The 17,690-nt window shown below is 39.4% G+C and overlaps 1 protein-coding gene across 39 annotated transcripts in view; it reads left to right on the plus strand.

Moving 5' to 3' along the window:
* The window catches only part of DYRK1A (dual specificity tyrosine phosphorylation regulated kinase 1A), a 151,104-nt gene that overhangs the window by 50,011 nt on the left and 83,403 nt on the right, over positions 1-17,690 (plus strand). For 24 of the 39 annotated variants that reach the window (XM_005670334.4, XM_084992107.1, XM_003132770.6 and 21 more), the window contains one exon: positions 8,211-8,296. The exons of 4 other annotated variants lie outside the window; for them this stretch is intronic. In XM_005670334.4, coding sequence (XP_005670391.1) covers positions 8,287-8,296 — 10 coding nt within the window. In that variant the 5' untranslated portion in view covers positions 8,211-8,286. Of the gene's footprint in view, positions 1-8,210; positions 8,297-9,651; positions 9,744-17,690 lie in introns of all 39 variants that reach the window. 11 more of the 39 variants (XM_084992126.1, XM_084992124.1, XM_084992125.1 and 8 more) reach the window with 1 other exon arrangement.

Genomic DNA, 17,690 nt, shown 5'->3' on the forward strand with positions numbered 1-17,690 from the left:
CGTTGACATTAACAGATCAATCATAGGTATTAGAAATGTGACAGTAGGGCTACTGATACCCCATGTCAGTCATTTTTACAGAATTTCCATTAATCAGGACAATTCTAGGTTAAGATTTTAAGGTTTATGGTTCTATTTTTTTTTTTTTTACAAAATACACATTCATTTTAGAAAATTCAGAGAATACAGAAGAATGATGATTTCTTGCAGTTCCTCTCTTAGAGATGACTACTATTTGCATTTTGTGTATAACCTGTCATTTTTTTCCCCTGCACACAATTATTCTTCTCTCCTTTTTAAAAATAAATATATTTGCATACTGCTTTATAGCCCACTTTTTCTATATAAGATGATATTTTCCATGTTATGATTGTGTTATATCAGTGTACTTAAACGGAACGTCTGCCAGCATATAATGGAAATGAAATTGAGATTCACCAAGCAGTAGATAGTATCCCCTGAGTAAGGATGTAACATAAATAATTAATAAAATATAGTGGTAGGTAATTAAATGCAAGTATAGAGGAGAGACTGGAGTTAGCTTTAGGCCGAATGAGGAAGAATGGAAGTGGTCTTGAAGAGTGGATAGGATTTAGGCAAAGAAGAGGCAACGTATAGGCAGGGGGAATGATTTGAGCTTTGATGCAGAAGGAGGTTAAGTGGCATTTTATAGAATGCCATGCTGAGCTTTTGAGTTCAGGGCAATAAGATTTGATCTAATGTTCCAAAGTTACAGAGGGGTTAAATCCAGGTTGAAAGTCTGTGCTTCAGAAATATACGTGTGGCAGCTAAATGTGCGATGAAATGGGATAAGGAATTAGCGGTCTTCGAGTAAAATATTTCCTAAGTCCTCCTGTGCTCGAGTGACCTGAAAGTTCTTGTTTAAAAAAAAAACAAGCAGATTCTTTTGTCCTTTATCCATGCTTCCTGAATCAGAATCTTTGGGAGTGGAACCTGCGGTTTGGAGAACCTCCTCTATTGTTTCTGACATACCCTTTGGCCTAGGAGATGCTTATTTTAGGAGGCATCATGCGAAATAAGGACCTGGACCAAGGTGATGGCAGTAGGCACGGGGAAGAATGGAATGGCACGAGGCAGGTTGGAAATTGACTTAGTGAGGTCATTTGAGTAGTTAAAGAAGTCAGCACTAGAGAAGTCATGGAAAGAATGGTTGGGGGGGTGGAGGTGGGAATGTGGGTTGTTGGTAAGGAAGGGTGAGGATGCCGTTTAGGTGGGGCCAGTCGAGGTAGTTACGTGGCACTGTAGGTGGCATCTAACAGCTGTTGGACTAGATACTGAGTGCTTAGGGTTGAGAAAGGAGTCCAGAATCAGTGCAGAATAAACCTTCGAAGTACTTCTTTCAGATGGAAAGATGTATAAAAAAATTAGTGGAGGGGCCAGGTGAAGTAACACCTGAGTTTGGGCTAAAGGTCAAAGATACATGGAGAGTAATTGGTGCTGTGAAATATAAGACCACACATGTTAAGAATTTCTGAGGTAGTGTTTCTCCTTAAGTTCCACAAAAATCTAGCAAGGAAAATATAAACTTATTTTACTGCTGTCAGTAATAGGCTTGTTGGAAGAAAATGAAAGCTGTTAATACTAGTATGTGTTTTTTGATTATTTCTGGTTCTTGTTATTTTTCTGTATTTCTGAAATTCAAGGATAATTAAAATCAGTGGTTTATAAAATTATATACAGTTATATGTATAGAAGTATACATAACCAATTAAGTATGTGTGTATGCACTTATGTAAATTATACATAATGTATATTTTACAAGTAAAATGGGGTTGTGTGTATACACACACATATAAAATACTTTAGACCATCCTCTTTATTCGTGCTATCGAAGGCAGTGAGCAGAGTGGTTTTTTTATTAGGAAGTGGCATTTAGAAACTAGTTATGAGGAGGGACTGCAGGCTATTCCTGATTAAACATATTCTTCTAAGCATCTTGAGTCTTATGGATGTGCTTTGTCTTTAGAAGACATGCAAGCGTGAGAGCTCCCCATGTGTTCAGGTTAGGGATGGAAATGGAACAAGGGATGGCGCTAAACACTGCATCTCAACCTTGTTTGGGTCTCAGAGCACCTAGAGGTCATGGGCTGCTCTCTTTTAATTCCTCTTGTGAGCAGGCTTGATTGAATAATAGTTTGAGTACATCATGTGTAGGTGGTATGAAGTGGGCGCATCAACAGAAGAGACTGAAAAAAATTCTCCTTCATATCACTTTACTCTTTTGGTCTTTTGTCCTTTCTAAAGCCGCACCCACGCCATATGGAGGTTCACGGGCTAGGGGTCTAATCAGAGCTGTTGCTGTCAGCCTTTGCCAGAGGCACAGCAATGCTGGATCCTTAACCCACTGAGCGAGGCCAGGGATCGAACCCACAACCCATGGTTCCTAGTCGGATTTGTTTCCGCTGCGCCACAACGGGAACTCCATATCATTTTGCTCTTAATTCCTGTTTCCAAAAGGTTCCTGTACCCAGGCCTGTGTGTGTGTGTGTCTATTTCAGAAGGAAGAGGGGCTTTTTCACACCAAACAATTTTCAGATGCCAGCAGGGTGTCTGAGAAGTCAGCCCAATTCTGACACTGTCTACCTGGAGGGAGAATCAGATCTCACAGGGAAAGGGCTCAGTCCTGTAAGACCACCCTCCACTGCCGACACCAGTTGTAAGTCCAGGTTGTTACCTGTGCTTCTTACTGACTACGAATTGGAGGTTTCTATGACCTCCTTCTCAGGTTTGATTCATTTCCAAGAATTTCTCACAGAACTCAACTTTTCTAAGGTGAAATCCAACACCAAACTTGGTGGATGGCATGTGAGGTAAGCAGTAGGAAAGAGGTCCTAGATGATTAGGGTTTTAGTTTGGGGGATTGGGATGTGGAGACAAAAACTGAGAATACAGAAGGAGAAATGGATTTTTTCCCTGTCCCACCTGGTCTTTCTTCCTCCTATTTTGAACAGGAGAGAAGAGTGGGGAGACGGTAAATTCACTTCAGTGTGGGCCTGAGATCAGTGACTTTGGAGGCAGTTTGGTTGGATTTGAATCTGATTTCTTTACAATGAATCCTGGGTAACTTGGAGTGACTTCATTTCTCTGGGCCTTAGTTCCCTCACCTGTAAAATAGGGGTAATAGTGCTACTTAACTTATGTAATTATTTATGGGAATTAAGTGAATTAAAGAAAAATGTTTATGTGCCCATGGAATAGAAGACATCTTACATGCAGTAATTGGGGAACAGTAATAATGGGACATCAAGCTTGGTTCACTGGACTCTCAGCGATGTGAGCCTGAAACTCTAAGGAGAGACGGGGGCCAGACACATAGCTTTTAATTTAATGAATTAGTTAATTTTTGCTTTTTAGGGCCGCACCCACGGCGTAGAAGTTCCCAGCTAGGGGTCACATCAGAGCTGCAGCTGCCGGCCTGTGCCACAGCCACAGCAGTGTGGGATCTGAGCCGTGTCTGCGACCTACACCACAGCTCACAGTGACGCTGGATCATTTAATTCACTGAATGACGCCAGGGATCAAACTCACATCCTCACGGATACTAGTCAGATTCGTTTCCGATGTGCCGCAATGGGAACTTGATTTAATTTAGTTTAATTTGGCTGTGCCCGTGGTTTAATTTAGTTTAATTTTTCTGTGCCAGGGATTGAACCCAAGTCATAGCAGTGAACCAAGCTGAGGCAGTGACAATGCTGGAGCCTTAACCACAGACATAGCCTTCCACAGACATAGCGTTTTAAAAGTCTGCTTAATTCCACATACAACGAAAACAGTCCTCAGTGTTATCTTTCAACCAACTATCTTAGTTTTTTTAATTTTTTTGTCTTTTTAGGGCCACATCCATGGCATATGGAGGTTCCCAGGCTAGAGGTCTAATCAGAGCTACAGCTACTGGCCTATACCACAGCCACAGCAACACCAGATCCTCAACCCACTGAGCAAGGCCAAGGATCAAACCCGAAACCTCGTGGTTCCTAGTTGGATTTGTTTCCGCTTCAACACGATGGAAACTCCTGTTTTCATTGTTGTAGCTTTTTCTTTTTCTTTTTTTTGGAGGGTACCTTATTCTTAATTGGCATCTTCTAAACTATCAGAATTGTCCTTTTAAATTTCATTATGCATTATATTTTATTTTTTCATGTGGGTTAAATTTTTTAAATTGTGACTATATGAAAATGTATATAACATGTAAAATTAAAAGGTAATAAAAAACAACTGTATACTTTCACCCAGCTTAAGAAATAAAGTAGTACCTACCAGGACTTCTGAAGCTTTGTATCGTACTGATTCTTTTCACCTGCTGCTTATACTACTTCCCTACTACCTTAGTTATTTTGAATCTAGATGTAACTTTTAGTTTTGCATCAGTACAAAACATTATGTCATTAGAGAATACATCAGTACCTGCCATTTAGTTCATTAACTCTTGAGTTAATCTGGATTTGCCTTATCATGCTAATGCATTCATTTCAATCACAGTTTTGCTGCTTTAGTTTTTTTCAGGTTTGTATTAATTTTATGGATCTCAGCATGACATTGCTTTTAATTAGGTGTCTTGATATCTTCCCTCCCTCCCCTCTCCTTGTCTTTCTCCCCCCACCCTTCTTGAGAAAGAGACAGACTCCAAGAGAGTGAAGAAACTTAGCTTCTTGAAATTCTGCTATCCTGTAGATAGATGTACTGTAGGCTAATTTTATGCAGTGACTTTCAGACAACCAAAAATGGTTTGTAAGTTCAGCTTCAAAAACCACTTAAGCTCAGTTCCTAGATTGTTCATAAACCATTTTATATTGCCTGTGGCGAAATGTGAGCTAAAACATACTGTAAAAGATTTTGAGGATTATGGGAGGTTCCTGTGGTAAGGGTAATAGATGCTTTTCATTAGCATCTAATTTGACTCCATAATTTTTGAATGACTCTATTTGTGGGGGAAAAGACAAAAAATTCACTGTAGGTTTTTCTCAGAAGAAATTAAAATATGACTGGATTTTTAAGCTTCTTTAGAAAGAAAATTATATCTTCAGTTTGCCAAGTATATTTGGTATTGGCTGTTACCTACTCATTGTCGTAAAAGTCACATCTGATATAAACAATTGTTTTTTGAAAAATGACCAGCCCTAATAATCACTCGAATCTTTATGTAAGGTTATTCGGAGTTCCCCCCATGGCGCAATGGAAATGAATCCGACTAGGAACCATGAGGTTGTGGGTTTGATCCCTGGCTTTGATCAGTGGGTTAAGGATCCGGCGTTGCTGTGAGCTGTGGTATAGGTCGCAGACGCGGCTCGGATCTGGCATTGCTCTGGCTCTGGCATAGGCTGGCAGCAACAGCTCCAATTAGACCCCTAGCCTGGGAACCTCCATATGCCGTGGGGTGTGGCCCAGGTAAAATTAAAAAAATAAAGTTATCCAAGGTCAAGACTTAAGGAGTTTATCATTACTCAGTATATGATGCTGTAGTTGCTGCATATGTCAGCAGCACATTTTATGTTTAACTCTACAGGATCCCCCCAACCCCCAGTCTTTTTGCCCTTTCTAGGGCCGCTCCTGGGTTATATAAATGTTGCCAGGCTAGGGGTCTAATCGGAGCTGTAGCCTCTGGCCTACACCAGAGCCACAGCAACTCGGGATCCAAGCCGAGTATGCGACCTACACCACAGCTCACGGCAACGCTGGATCCTTAACCCACTGAGCTAGGCCCAGGGATTGAACCCGCGACCTCATGGTTCCTAGTCAGATTCGTTAACACTGAGTCACGACGGGAACTCTACAGGATTCTTTAGCCTGTGCTAAAGCGTGCATTTCAAATGAGTAGTGATTAAGTGGATAATTTTTATAAAAGATGACAGTTTCAGGGTGAGGCTGTTTTGATAATCAGTAATCAGATGCATTATCCATTGTGCTACTGGCCCACCCATATTTCTTACCTTTATATATTTAAAACAGTAATGAAATAATCTGCTAATTTCTCACAACTCTTAACAAAAAGAATACTAATGTTTTACTTGATTGTGCTCTTCTTATCAAGTGCTTTTGTATTAGTATCATTTCCTTTTGAAACCTCTGACGTTGGCAGAACATAGATGGCATTGTGACATTTACAGGTGAAGAATAAGTGGTTGAGGGCCTGAAGGATTTGAAAATTTGTAGTTCAAAGCTAGAGATTTAATTCACATTTTCCTTTACCATAGTTCCTGTTAGAATTGTAAAGATTGACCATTTAGGAGGGAGAAATTACTAGAAAACTGTCTTTGAAGTAAAAAATCTTAAACTGTTAATTCACATATTTTTTGCAAATAAAACTACTTTGATTCCGTACTTTAATGTTTATCCAAACATCTATTTCCACCCTCCATAGGGTCCCAATTCGTCTCATGTTTAATTTTAATTGATACTATAGGAGCATCTAAACTGGAAAAGTGGTTCTTCAGGAATGGAGTCTGGAATATAGGGAATGATTTCAGACACGACTCCTAGTTTACAAGTAATTCATACATTTTTAAACCCCTGTGCCTGAGCTCCTCTTCCAGTTGCTACTATTTGGAGTACAGATTTTCAGCTTTTAAAGAATCTGGGCATTGAAAAGTGGATTAAGAAATAAGTGAAAAGCAGGAATATTTGGGGTCAGTAAATGCAGACTCAAATCCATATTATGACCCATTTGCCTAAAAACGTTTTTCCCTCAAACTAACTCAGTTTTAACATTATATTTTGCAGCACTATTAGACTTTTACCAGTTAGGGGTCTATTTGGGCTAACTAGCATCATTGATTGAAAACTGCAAATAATTAAAGTGAATTACTGTCAGCCTAGTTGATTTCTCCCTATTACATACCTGAAGTGAACTATATTGAGGCAGGAGGAGCTTTGGGTGGTAATTTAGGAACATATTTAGGGGAAAGGATTATTACTAGGATGATTGGAATGCCATAACGTAAAATTTAGGGAATTACAGGCATCAGGAATTGAGAGAGTGCTAGCAAAGGAAAAGAACCAGAGTTCCCCTCGTGGCTCAGTGGAACCGAATCTGATGAGTGTCCTTGAGGACGCAGGTTCGATTCCTGGCCTGGCTCACTGGGTTAAAGATCCAGCATTGCCGTGAGCCGTGGTGTAGGTCGCACACGCGGCTCGGATCTGGTGTGGCTGTGACATATGGCGTAGGCCAGCGGTTACAGCTCCAATTGGACCCCTAGCCTGGGAGCCTCCATATGCCACAGTTGTGGCCCTAAAAAGAGAAAAAAGGAAAAAAAAACCCCACCAAGGAAATAACTGGTTTTGGAGTTTTTCTAGATAAAGAGAGGATCTAGAATTGGTTACGTTTCTGTGTTTCTTATGCAGGGTCCTTAGTGCCTGTGACAGGTATAATATTTTTTGCGCTCAGTAGATTATTTTGGCTAGCCTGCAAACTTGGCCAGCATAAGCAACATTGTTTCATTAGGAATAATACTGCATTCCACAGTATCAATTAAAAAAACCAGATTTTTAGACCAGACTCATTTATAAGTTAGGTTTCAGCCTCTGCTTTTCTTTGTCTTCTTTGGCATCATGTGTTCTCAGTTGATGACGACAGGGTTGCTTTTGCTTTCCTGTCCGTCATTATGGAATTTGCTGGCGAATCATGAAATACCAGTGGAAATAACAAGTAGGAGTACAGTGCATGAGTTCTAGTAAGCAAGGGAAGCCACTCAGAGAGCAGGAGAGGGCTTGTGGGCTTAGGGGAGCAGTTGTGAGCAGTGTCTTGGAACTTAATTTACTATTAACATTGGTAGATTGACACGTGATCTTTCCTATAAGGTAACTTTCATTACCTCTGATAGTAAGCCACGGTGGAAAGTGAGTTCACATTCATACTGATTTGTGAATTGATAAAAATTACAAAATATAGGTTTTATTCTCGCGATAAATTATATGAAGTCGTGGACTGTTGATGGCTTATTTCGTACCTAGAAATTGTGAAATTTTTGTTGGTAGTCAGATTTTAAAACTTTCTTACAATTATACATTCGCATTTTATATATAATTGATTTTCATTAATAAAAGTTATTTCCAAGTAAGCTTAAATCACTGTTAGTAAATGAATTTGCAGTAATTTTATGTTTTGGGGGTTGTGTTTACGTTAGATGTTCCTCAATTAGGGGTAATTGTCTTGCATCCTTATCTCTTATCATAATCTGTTTTTCTTCACACAGTGTTATAGTTTTGCTGCTGGACTCTTCCCTCCCTTCCCCCACCCCATCAGGATGATATGAGACTTGAAAGAAGACGATGCATACAGGTGACTCAAGTTTTGAAATACAGTAAAACTGTGGTTGTCTGAGAGAATGTGGGAACTGGTGGTATATTTTGAATGGGGGAAGCTTTCTGATAAACAGCAGTAGCGGGGGAGAATGATTTAGCTTGATAAATACAAAGATAGTTGGGATGTTTATGAAACTTTGGGCATCAGTTTGATAATCAGTGACTGATAGTGGTATTAGTGCAAATACAGCATAGTCATTGCTAACACTTGACCTTTTCAAAAGGGGATGGCTGGCTAATAGTACTTTGGTGAGAATTGAAGTGTTTCTGGTAAAATAAATAAAATATTCACCTTAAAGGTTGAATGCATGTTTCCCCCAGATCCCTATTAGAACAGATCTTTTAAAGGCGTAGGGAGTAGATGTTAGTAGTGTGTCTTAAGACTCTGACAGTTAAATTGAGGATAATACACCCATATGTATGATTCCTTAAAAAATACGGCCTGGGTTTTTGTTTTTTTCTTTTCTACCCTTCTCCCTCCTTTCCTCCTTTCCTCCCTTCCTCCCTTCCTTTTTCTTCTCTCCTTCCCTTTTACTCTTTTGTCATTTGTATTTATATAGGAGAAGCAATATAAAAGGTATTTTTGATTTTGTGATTAATTGAGGTGATCTTATTTATATGGAAAAATGGAGGCTGTTCCATCTGTGGCTGTGTTTGAACTCTTGAGTGTAGCTAATGGGTAGAGTGATAGCAACTTTTAAACTTGTGTGTTCTTAGATCAGGCTGATCATGAGGCATTTTGTTGAACCAAGTGGCTTATATTTGAAGACCTGGTCAGAGATAGTCTTATGTGATTTATAAACTTTTTGAAATGTGGTCTTTAACTGGAAAAGAAGTAGCTATGTAAATCTTGAATACATATTTAATTACATTACAGGTGAAGGTATTAAAGTTTTCATGATTGGTTTTTGTTTTGGTGATCTTTGTTTTTTAAAAGGAAAATACTGCCATTTTTGCCTTCAGAGTGGGATTTAAAAAAATAATGTCTCAGGTGTACCATTTTGTATGAAGAAATGTGCTTGAAGGTATATTAAATTTAATTACAGATCAAATAATCATTTACATTCATGAGGGACTCAAAGAATCTGATGGTAATTCTTTTTTGAGTGAAAGGTGGTTGATTATTTGTGTACTCTCGGGGTACACAGATATTTGTGCCTTTGAGGGGTACCCCATATACACATTCTGGCTGAGTAGCTGATGCAATCAACATGATGCTAAGACTGAATTTCACTGTCATAGAGAAATAAGTAGGAGTATTTACAGAAAAAAATTTTAGAATTTTATGAAAATTTTCTTGTCGGATTTTATAAGTTTGACCTTTTGGTGCAGGACCAGTTTCTCAGCACTGTCAGCTCTCGGATTGCTCCTGGGGCACTGTGCTGCCCGCTGGCTATCCAAGTAGATGCTCACTTTCAACTGAGGTCAGTAGAGGAACAAAATATTTTGGGGGTATCCCATAGATTTATCCGTGAAAATTAATGATTTTGGAGATTCTCCCTTAAGGAATTTGAGGCAGCAGAGTTGCTATTTTATTTCTAGCTTATCTTCACAAAATGTAAAGGGTTTCCGAATAGCTCTTTTTCTTGAAAGGCTTATGTGTGAAATGAAATATCTAAAGAGTAAATACAGTTTATATAGGTTATCTAGATTTTAAAAATTTAAACTTATTTATTTAATTTCTTTTCTTTCTTTTTTTTAAAGTGTGGACATATGGAAGTTCCCAGGTTAGGGGTCAAATCAGAGCTACAGCTGCCAGTCTGCATCACAGCCACAGCAATGCCACATCCGAGCAGTGTCTGCAACCTACACCAGAGCTCAAGGCAATGCCCGATCCTCAACCCACCCAGTGGGGACAGGGATTAATCCTGCATCCCCATGGATAATACTAGTTGTGTTCGTTTCCCCTGAACCACAATGGGAACTCCCAATTAAAAAAAAATTTTTTTGTGGCTGCACCTGCCGCTTGCAGAAGTTCCTGGGCCAGGGATCGAACCTGTGCCCCTGCAGTGAAATCACCAGATCCTTAATCCACTGATCCACAAGGGAACACTTACCTAATTAGTTTTTGAATGTTAAAACACACAAAAAATTGACAGATACTAGACTTACGATATAATCCAATCTCACTTACTTGGCTTTGTAGTCTTTAAAAATTATCAACATTTATTGAGCTTCTAAAAGAACATACCCAAGAAAGAAATCTGACTCTAATATATGTGTTAGCTGTTGGTGTATTTCTTTTTCAACAGTTTGAAAGTTAACCATTGTTTTTGAATGTAACATTAATAGCTTTCACAATCATCGATTAATTCAGTTTACTGTTGTTTTACTAGGCACACATTTATCCTTCAGCTGATAGGAATTTAACACATAAAAGCTCATAAGGAGTTTTTCATTGAAAGTTACTTCTAGAATATGCGTTTGCTTACTTGAAAGTGAATATTGTTTCCCCAAGCGTTCATGGTCCTGCCTTTATGTTGGTTAGATGTGATGATACCTAACTTTCTCATACCATTTCATTGATTAGGTTCAGGGATGCTAGAAAGGACATTTTTGTGTGTTTTGACTGACTGGTCTTTCAAAAGCCAGTGCTTAGTAGTGGATTTTACTGAACGGCAAGCCAGAGTTAAATCCTAATGTGTCTCTGGTACATGTGAATATAGGTGTTCCTGACGTGTTTAATTTGAGGGTGTTTTTGCATATTTTAAAATATAGTTAGAATATAAATAGTATAAGTTAGGTAAAATTGGGTAATTTTTGGAAGAAAAATCATTTATGACCAAACATTTTACATAGCTAACACTTGCTTTGTACCAGGTACTGCCGTAGTGCTCTGTTCATAAGGACCATCCTGCTTAGGAATCCTGCTTACATTTCAGTTGGAGGAGGGGGCAGATGTATAGACAAATGATACGGCTGGTTTTCTGGATAAATTTTAACCTGTCTGTTGAAGACACGGCGTCTAGAGTGAAAACAGAAAGCACTTCCCTCTGGTTAACGGCGTTCATGGTAATGGCTGTGCCGGAGCCCTACACGCCTGTGGAGATCTGCCTTTGTGTCCCACTCTTGGCTTCTAAGCTTTAGCCCCTGTAACTGCCTTCTGGGTGTCTGTCCTACACACACTCCCGCTTTTCCTATTTCAACTTGTTAGTGACCAGCGACACCATTCTGCATCCCAGCTCGGGTCGTTCTCAGAGCCTGGGAACCACTCTTTACCCCTTTGAATTGAGAGGTCAGCAAGTTCACTTTATTTAGGATATAAAAATCACTGACTTAGGAGATCATATTTGGAAAACTCACTGTCTCAGAGATCACTGTGCACACTAACGTAAAGGTTTTTGCATTTTCCCAATTTATTTGGTAAAAAGGATGTCCTCCCCATCCCACCCCATCCCCCCTTTCCCTTTTTTGGCCATTTTTCTTTTTAATGCCGTTTTTTTCTTTTTCTTCTCTTTTTAGGGTCACACCCGCAGCATGTGGAAGTTCCCAGGCTAGGGGGTCAAATCAGAGCTGCAGATGCTGGCCTGCACCACAGCCATGCAGGACTGAGCTGCGCCTGCGACCTACACCACAGCTCATGGCAACACTGGATCCTTAGCACACTGAGCGAGGCCAGGGATCAAACCCACGTCTTCATATGTGCTAGTCGGGTTTGTGTGACTGCTGAGCTACAATGGAAACTCCTCGATGCCATTTTTGGTTAAGATCATCCCTCCCTTTTATTTCTTATTTATATCTATTAACGTCCAATAGAACATTAGTGAGAAAAGCTGTTGGATACAGCAGCTGATATCATTCTTTACTGGGCTTCTTAGCAACTGAAATTGCTTTTTAACAGTAGTGATAGGCTGGAGTTTCCGCTTTGGCTAAACGGTAATGAACCTAAGACCTGTGAGGGTGCGGGTTTGATCCCTGGCTCCGCTCAGTGGGTTACGGATCTGGTGTTGCCGTGACCTGTGGTGTAGGTTGCAGATACGACTCGGCTCCTGAGTTGCTATGGATGTGGTGTAGGCCGGCAGCTCCATCTGTGATTCAACCCCTAGCCTGGGAACTTCCATTTGCCACGGGTGCGGCTCTAATAAGTCAAACAAACAAACATAAAAACAGTAGTGATAGGCTAGTTATTTTAAAACTTTAAATATTAGAACGTACAGGACTGTAACTCTTTGATAATAACATTAGTGATTTATTTTAAATTTTGATTTGTTCATGTTGTCTTTGTCATATTTCTATACATTCAAGTGCTTAAAACCATTTTTTTTTTTTTTTGGGTCTTTTTTTAGGGCCACACTTGCGGCATATGGAGGTTCCCAGGCTAGAGTTCTAATCGGAGCTGTTGCTGCTAGCCTATGCCACAGCCACAGCAATGCCAGATCCAAGCCATGTCTGTGACCTATACCATAGCTCATGGCAACACCAGAGCCTTAACCGCCTGAGCGAGGCCAGGGATCGAACCTGCAACCTTGTGGTTCCTAGTCAGATTTCCTTCCGCTGTGCCACGACGAGAACTCCAAAACCATTTGCTGTATCAGAGTTTTTAATTTTAGATTCCCTAACTCATTTATTTTTAATTTTATTTTATGTTTTTAGGGCTGCACTTGCGGCATACGGAGGTTCCCAGGCTAGGGGTTGAATTGGAGCTGCTGCTGCTGGCCTACTCCACAGCCATAGCAACACCAGGTATACTAGAAAGACACTACGCTACAGCTATGACAACTGTGGATCCCTAATCCACTGTGCTGGGCCGGGGATTGAACCTTTGAACCTGAACCTCTGCAGAGAGAATGCTGGATCCTTAACCCACTGTGCCACAGTGGGAACTCCAGAATCTGTTTTTATGTTGTTAATATTTTCTCTTATTGCCTAGCATTATGTTGTAAATGTTTCCCTGTGTCATCAAAAGTTTATTTTAATGATCTGCTCTCCCCTTGAACTTAGAGCAAATTCAGAACATTCAGAACTGTGACTCTGTGAGGATGAAGTGCTTTAGAAGTGTGTTTTAATGTATGCCGATGTGAGACTATTTCCTTGTGTGCTTATTTCCTGTTTAAGTTAGATGTCGCTCTCTTTTTTTAGTTATTTATTTATTTTTGCTTTTTTAGGGCCGTACCCAAGGCATGTGGAAGTTCCCGAGCTATGGGTCAAATCAGAGCTATGGTGTGCCGGCCTACACCATAGCCACAGCAACTTGGGATCTGAGCTGGGCCTGTGACCTACACCACAGCTCTTGGCAGTGCCAGATCCTTAACCCACTGAACGAGGCCAGGAATTGAGCCTGCGTCCTCAGGGATACCAGCGGATACTTTGTTTCTGCTGCGCTGCAATGGGAACTCCCTGTCTCTTAATAGTAGTAGTTGTTTTTTTTCCTTTTTTTTTGTTTTCTTTTTAATGGCTGTACCCAGGGCATGTGGAAATTCTTGGGCCTGGGTGTGAGTCTGAGCTGTAGCTCAAGGCAGGATCATTTAACCCACTGTATCAGGCAGGGAATTGAACTCTCTTCCTGTGACACGAGCTGCTGCAATTGGATTCTTAACCCACTGTACCACAGTGGGAACTCCATCCTCTTCACTAACATCTCTGCATAAGTGTTTGGTTGTATGTTAAATTATTCTCTTTATCTTAAATTATTTCCTTGTAATTTATTCCTAGGAGTGTGAGTATTAGGTCATAAGGTTTGAAAAAATTTTAAGGCCCTTTATATAACTTTTTGAAAGATTTTTGGTAGTTGTACCAATTTACACTCACTAGCATTAAATGAATGTTTGTCTTTCAATGTATCTTTGTGAGCATTGAGTGCTATACTTAAAAATAAGTTTCTAATTCAGCTGGCAAAAAAAAGAATCTTCTATTTTAGAAAATTTGAAAGTGATAGTGTGTACTCAGTAGAAGAAAAAGTTCATTTGCTTCAGAAATGCAAAGCGACAAACCGAATGTAGTTCAGTAAATAAATATTCACCTTTAGCAAGTGCTTGGTTTTACTTAATGCTTTTATGGCATTTGCACATGTTTGCTTACCTTTTTTTTTTTTTTTTTGTCCCAGCTAGTCTGATTCTCAAGGTCAGAGGGCCATGGCTTATTCTCTCTGTGTGCCCTGTGTCTTTCTAGCAGGGTTCCTGTGGCATAGAAAGTGATCGACAAATACTTGCAAAAAGAGCAATTTTTTTTTTTTTTTTGCCATTCTTCTAATGCCTGGAACTGTCTTACTCTGAATGTCTGCTTTAATACATTTATTCAAATGGTTTTAAGAGTTCCACATTTTTTTCTATTTCCTTTTTTGTTTCGTATTTTTATTGTTTATAAGTGAAAGCAGTTAATAATACTTACATCATGTGTGTAGCACATCAGAGAACATGATCTTTATAGAAAAGATGATGGGAAACCTGAGGTTAGCCATGTTGTAAAGTTGAATTTTTAGGCCCTAGTGCCTTTATTCAAGACCTAGGTGAAAGCTAATAGATGCGTATTCATTATTTTAGATTTTAGAGATACCTAACTAAATGTACCTCCAAAAGAATGTTTGAGTTCTGGGAAGATGACAACAGGGCATAGTTTTTTGAATCTTCACTATTTTTTCTAAAAACAGAGTAACCAGGACAGCAAAACCAAAAATTCATGGGAACTTTCTTTAGGATTAGGTGAAGAGTATCACCACAGGCTCTGATAGAAGTAGGTGGGGACAAATATTGAATAACTACCAGATCTGTAAGGTGAAGCAGCAGGTGTCTGGTGGACCTTAGAACGGGAAAGCCCCAAGCTGGCTACCAAAAAGTCCCTGGAGAGTGTGGCAAGCAGGTTTGAGAACGGCAGCTGAAATGAAGAGATGATTTTGAGTTCCCAGGATACCAGGAGCCCACAGTGAGTTCTATGAGTTTAGAGCCATCTGGTCCTTAAGAATTTTCGAAACTTAACAGTTGAAGCTCCCTACCTGGTCCTCATAAGGAGACATTTGCCGTTATAAGAATCCAAATTAAAAAGGATGAAGACAGTGAGGAAAAGGCAAAAAGGTCAGGTGGAAAGTACAGGAGACCTCATTCTTGAGACTGTATTTTGGTATCTTTCATTTCCTCTCCATGAAAACAGAAGAGAACTCTCACTGAAGCCAGAGAAGCTACTCCAGTTTCCTGAAAGTTTTTTATTTTATATGAAATAGAGCAACTGATTAGGATCACAAATTCCCTACAGTTTTTTTTTAATTAAAAGGAAAGAGTAAGGAGATGAATAATATTTCTGCAGACAATGAGAGCATTTCAGAAAGAAATGTTCATAAAACAAATGAAAACTGTCACCTAATGTTTCTAAACAAACCCAAAGAAATTTGGAAAATGATACAAGTATGGAAGAGCAATATAAATCCGAATAAGGAGATCTTAGAAATATAACTCAGGAAAGGAGAAGTAAAAGAAAAATGGTTAAAATAAATGAAGCCTAGGAGATCCGACTGTGGTGCAACAAGATCAGCGGCATCTCTGCAGCACCAGGACGAAGGTTTGATTTCTGGCCTTGCACACGGGGTTAAAGGATCCCGCATCGCTGCAGCTGCGAAGCGGAGGCTCAGATCTAATTCCTGGTCCGGGAACTCCATGTGCCTCGGGGGACCAAAAAAGAAAAAAAGGGCGGGAAAGAAGCCTAAACTAGAAAGGTACACAAGAGTGAAAAAACCCAAAGAAAATTTCTTCAGAGAAACAGAAGATAAATCAGAAGAATTTAAACAAGAAAGAATTGAAGAACAATAAACTTTTTAGAGAAAGTGACATTTACTAAATGGAGGCAAAGAAATTTCAGTGAAGAAATAAAGCAATGAAACTTCATTAATTCTAATAATCGTAACTCAAATAAATTTTCTGACATTAAAAAAAGGTTTGCCATTACATTTGGAGAGGGCATGTTGTATACTTGGATAAATTGATGCAGAAATGCTCAACATGCAGACAACCTCTTTAAACATTATTGAACTTTAAAAGAAAGTTCCTGGGGTATCTAGGCAAAGACCCAAGTCTCTAAGGGGAAGAATAGTAGGTTGTCTGGTTTTGATACGTGTCTTATGGTAGAAGCTGTAGAATAACATCTAATATATGCAAGGAAGAGAGAGCCAGGAGTTTTATATCCAGCTAAATTGAAGTATAAAGACAGCAGACAAAATGTTATGAACATGAGTATGCATTAGGCTGTTGTTTTTTTGAGCACTTGTTAAGGAATCTACCGAAGAATAAACTTTGGCAACTGGAGAGACTGCAGGAACATTGATAAAAGGGGAGAGTTAGAGATACCTGTGCAACTGAAACTCGGTGAGGCTTGCGGGTGGGTGTAATGTATAATGGCTGGAATCTCTGCAATGAGGAGACAGTACACAGCAAAACAAGTAGAATGAAGTTTCTTATTGGCTCATAGTTACTAATGGGAAGTAAAAGAATATTACATCAGATCAGATGGTTGGAGAAGAGGGAAGGGAAGGGGAAAAAGTTCCTATTTAAATTTCAGTGGTGTTCCTAAATAGGGGGATCAGTAGGTTATTACACCCCTTCACCCCAGACCTTAATGAAAAAATAGGAAAATAGAAGGGATTTGGGTAACCGTGAGAACTAAATACAAAGCTCCAGATCTCACTTCATTCAGGGAATAGGAAGCATAATAGTAATAAAACCGCACAGTGTAGTTCGGAGTGCATACACAGCACATGCCTGATACATACATGTACGCTGTTGTTATTATTTCTGTTGCCTCCCCACTCAGTTGCTATTTCCGTACTGTTCGTGTGTATTTGGGGCTTGTATTTTCTTTTCTTTTTTTTTTTTTCGTCCTTTTAGGGCTGCACCCACGGCCTATGGAGGAGGTTCCCAGTTTAGGGGTCTAATTGGAGCTCTTGTTGCCGGCCTACACCACAGCTCACAGCAACGCTGGATCCTTAACCCACTGAGGTAGGCCAGAGATCAAACCTGCAACCTCATGGTTGCTAGTCGGATTTGTTTCTGCTGCGCCATGACCGGGAACTCCTGGATTATATTTTCTTAAACTTCCTCTTTGATAATTTGGCATGTCGTCTCAAATCACATGTTAATGTCTCACATTTCATCAGAAATACAGTTAATTCAAATTCATCTTATTTATACCTAATTTAAAATTTGTGTGGAAGCACTTTTATTTATTAGGCATTGGAATTATGCTGAATTTTTCTGCTTATTGGAATTATTCAGGCAGGATTTATTTGCAGAAGCATGTTAGGGAAAATGTGACAGGTAAAGTTTTTTTTTTCTGGGAACCAAGTTACAATTTTTGTCATATTGATATATTTGAGATGACTGTCTAACATCTATTTTTACATAACACTAGTAGAAAAAGATTTTGTTACAGTTACGCAAATAAATTTATTT

This window comes from Sus scrofa, chromosome 13 (assembly GCF_054392235.1).
Source record: "Sus scrofa isolate SSC_HxYL_T2T_F1_AM1 chromosome 13, Sscrofa_HxYL_maternal_Yorkshire_Landrace_v2.0, whole genome shotgun sequence".
NCBI classification, from domain to species: Eukaryota; Metazoa; Chordata; class Mammalia; order Artiodactyla; family Suidae; genus Sus; species Sus scrofa.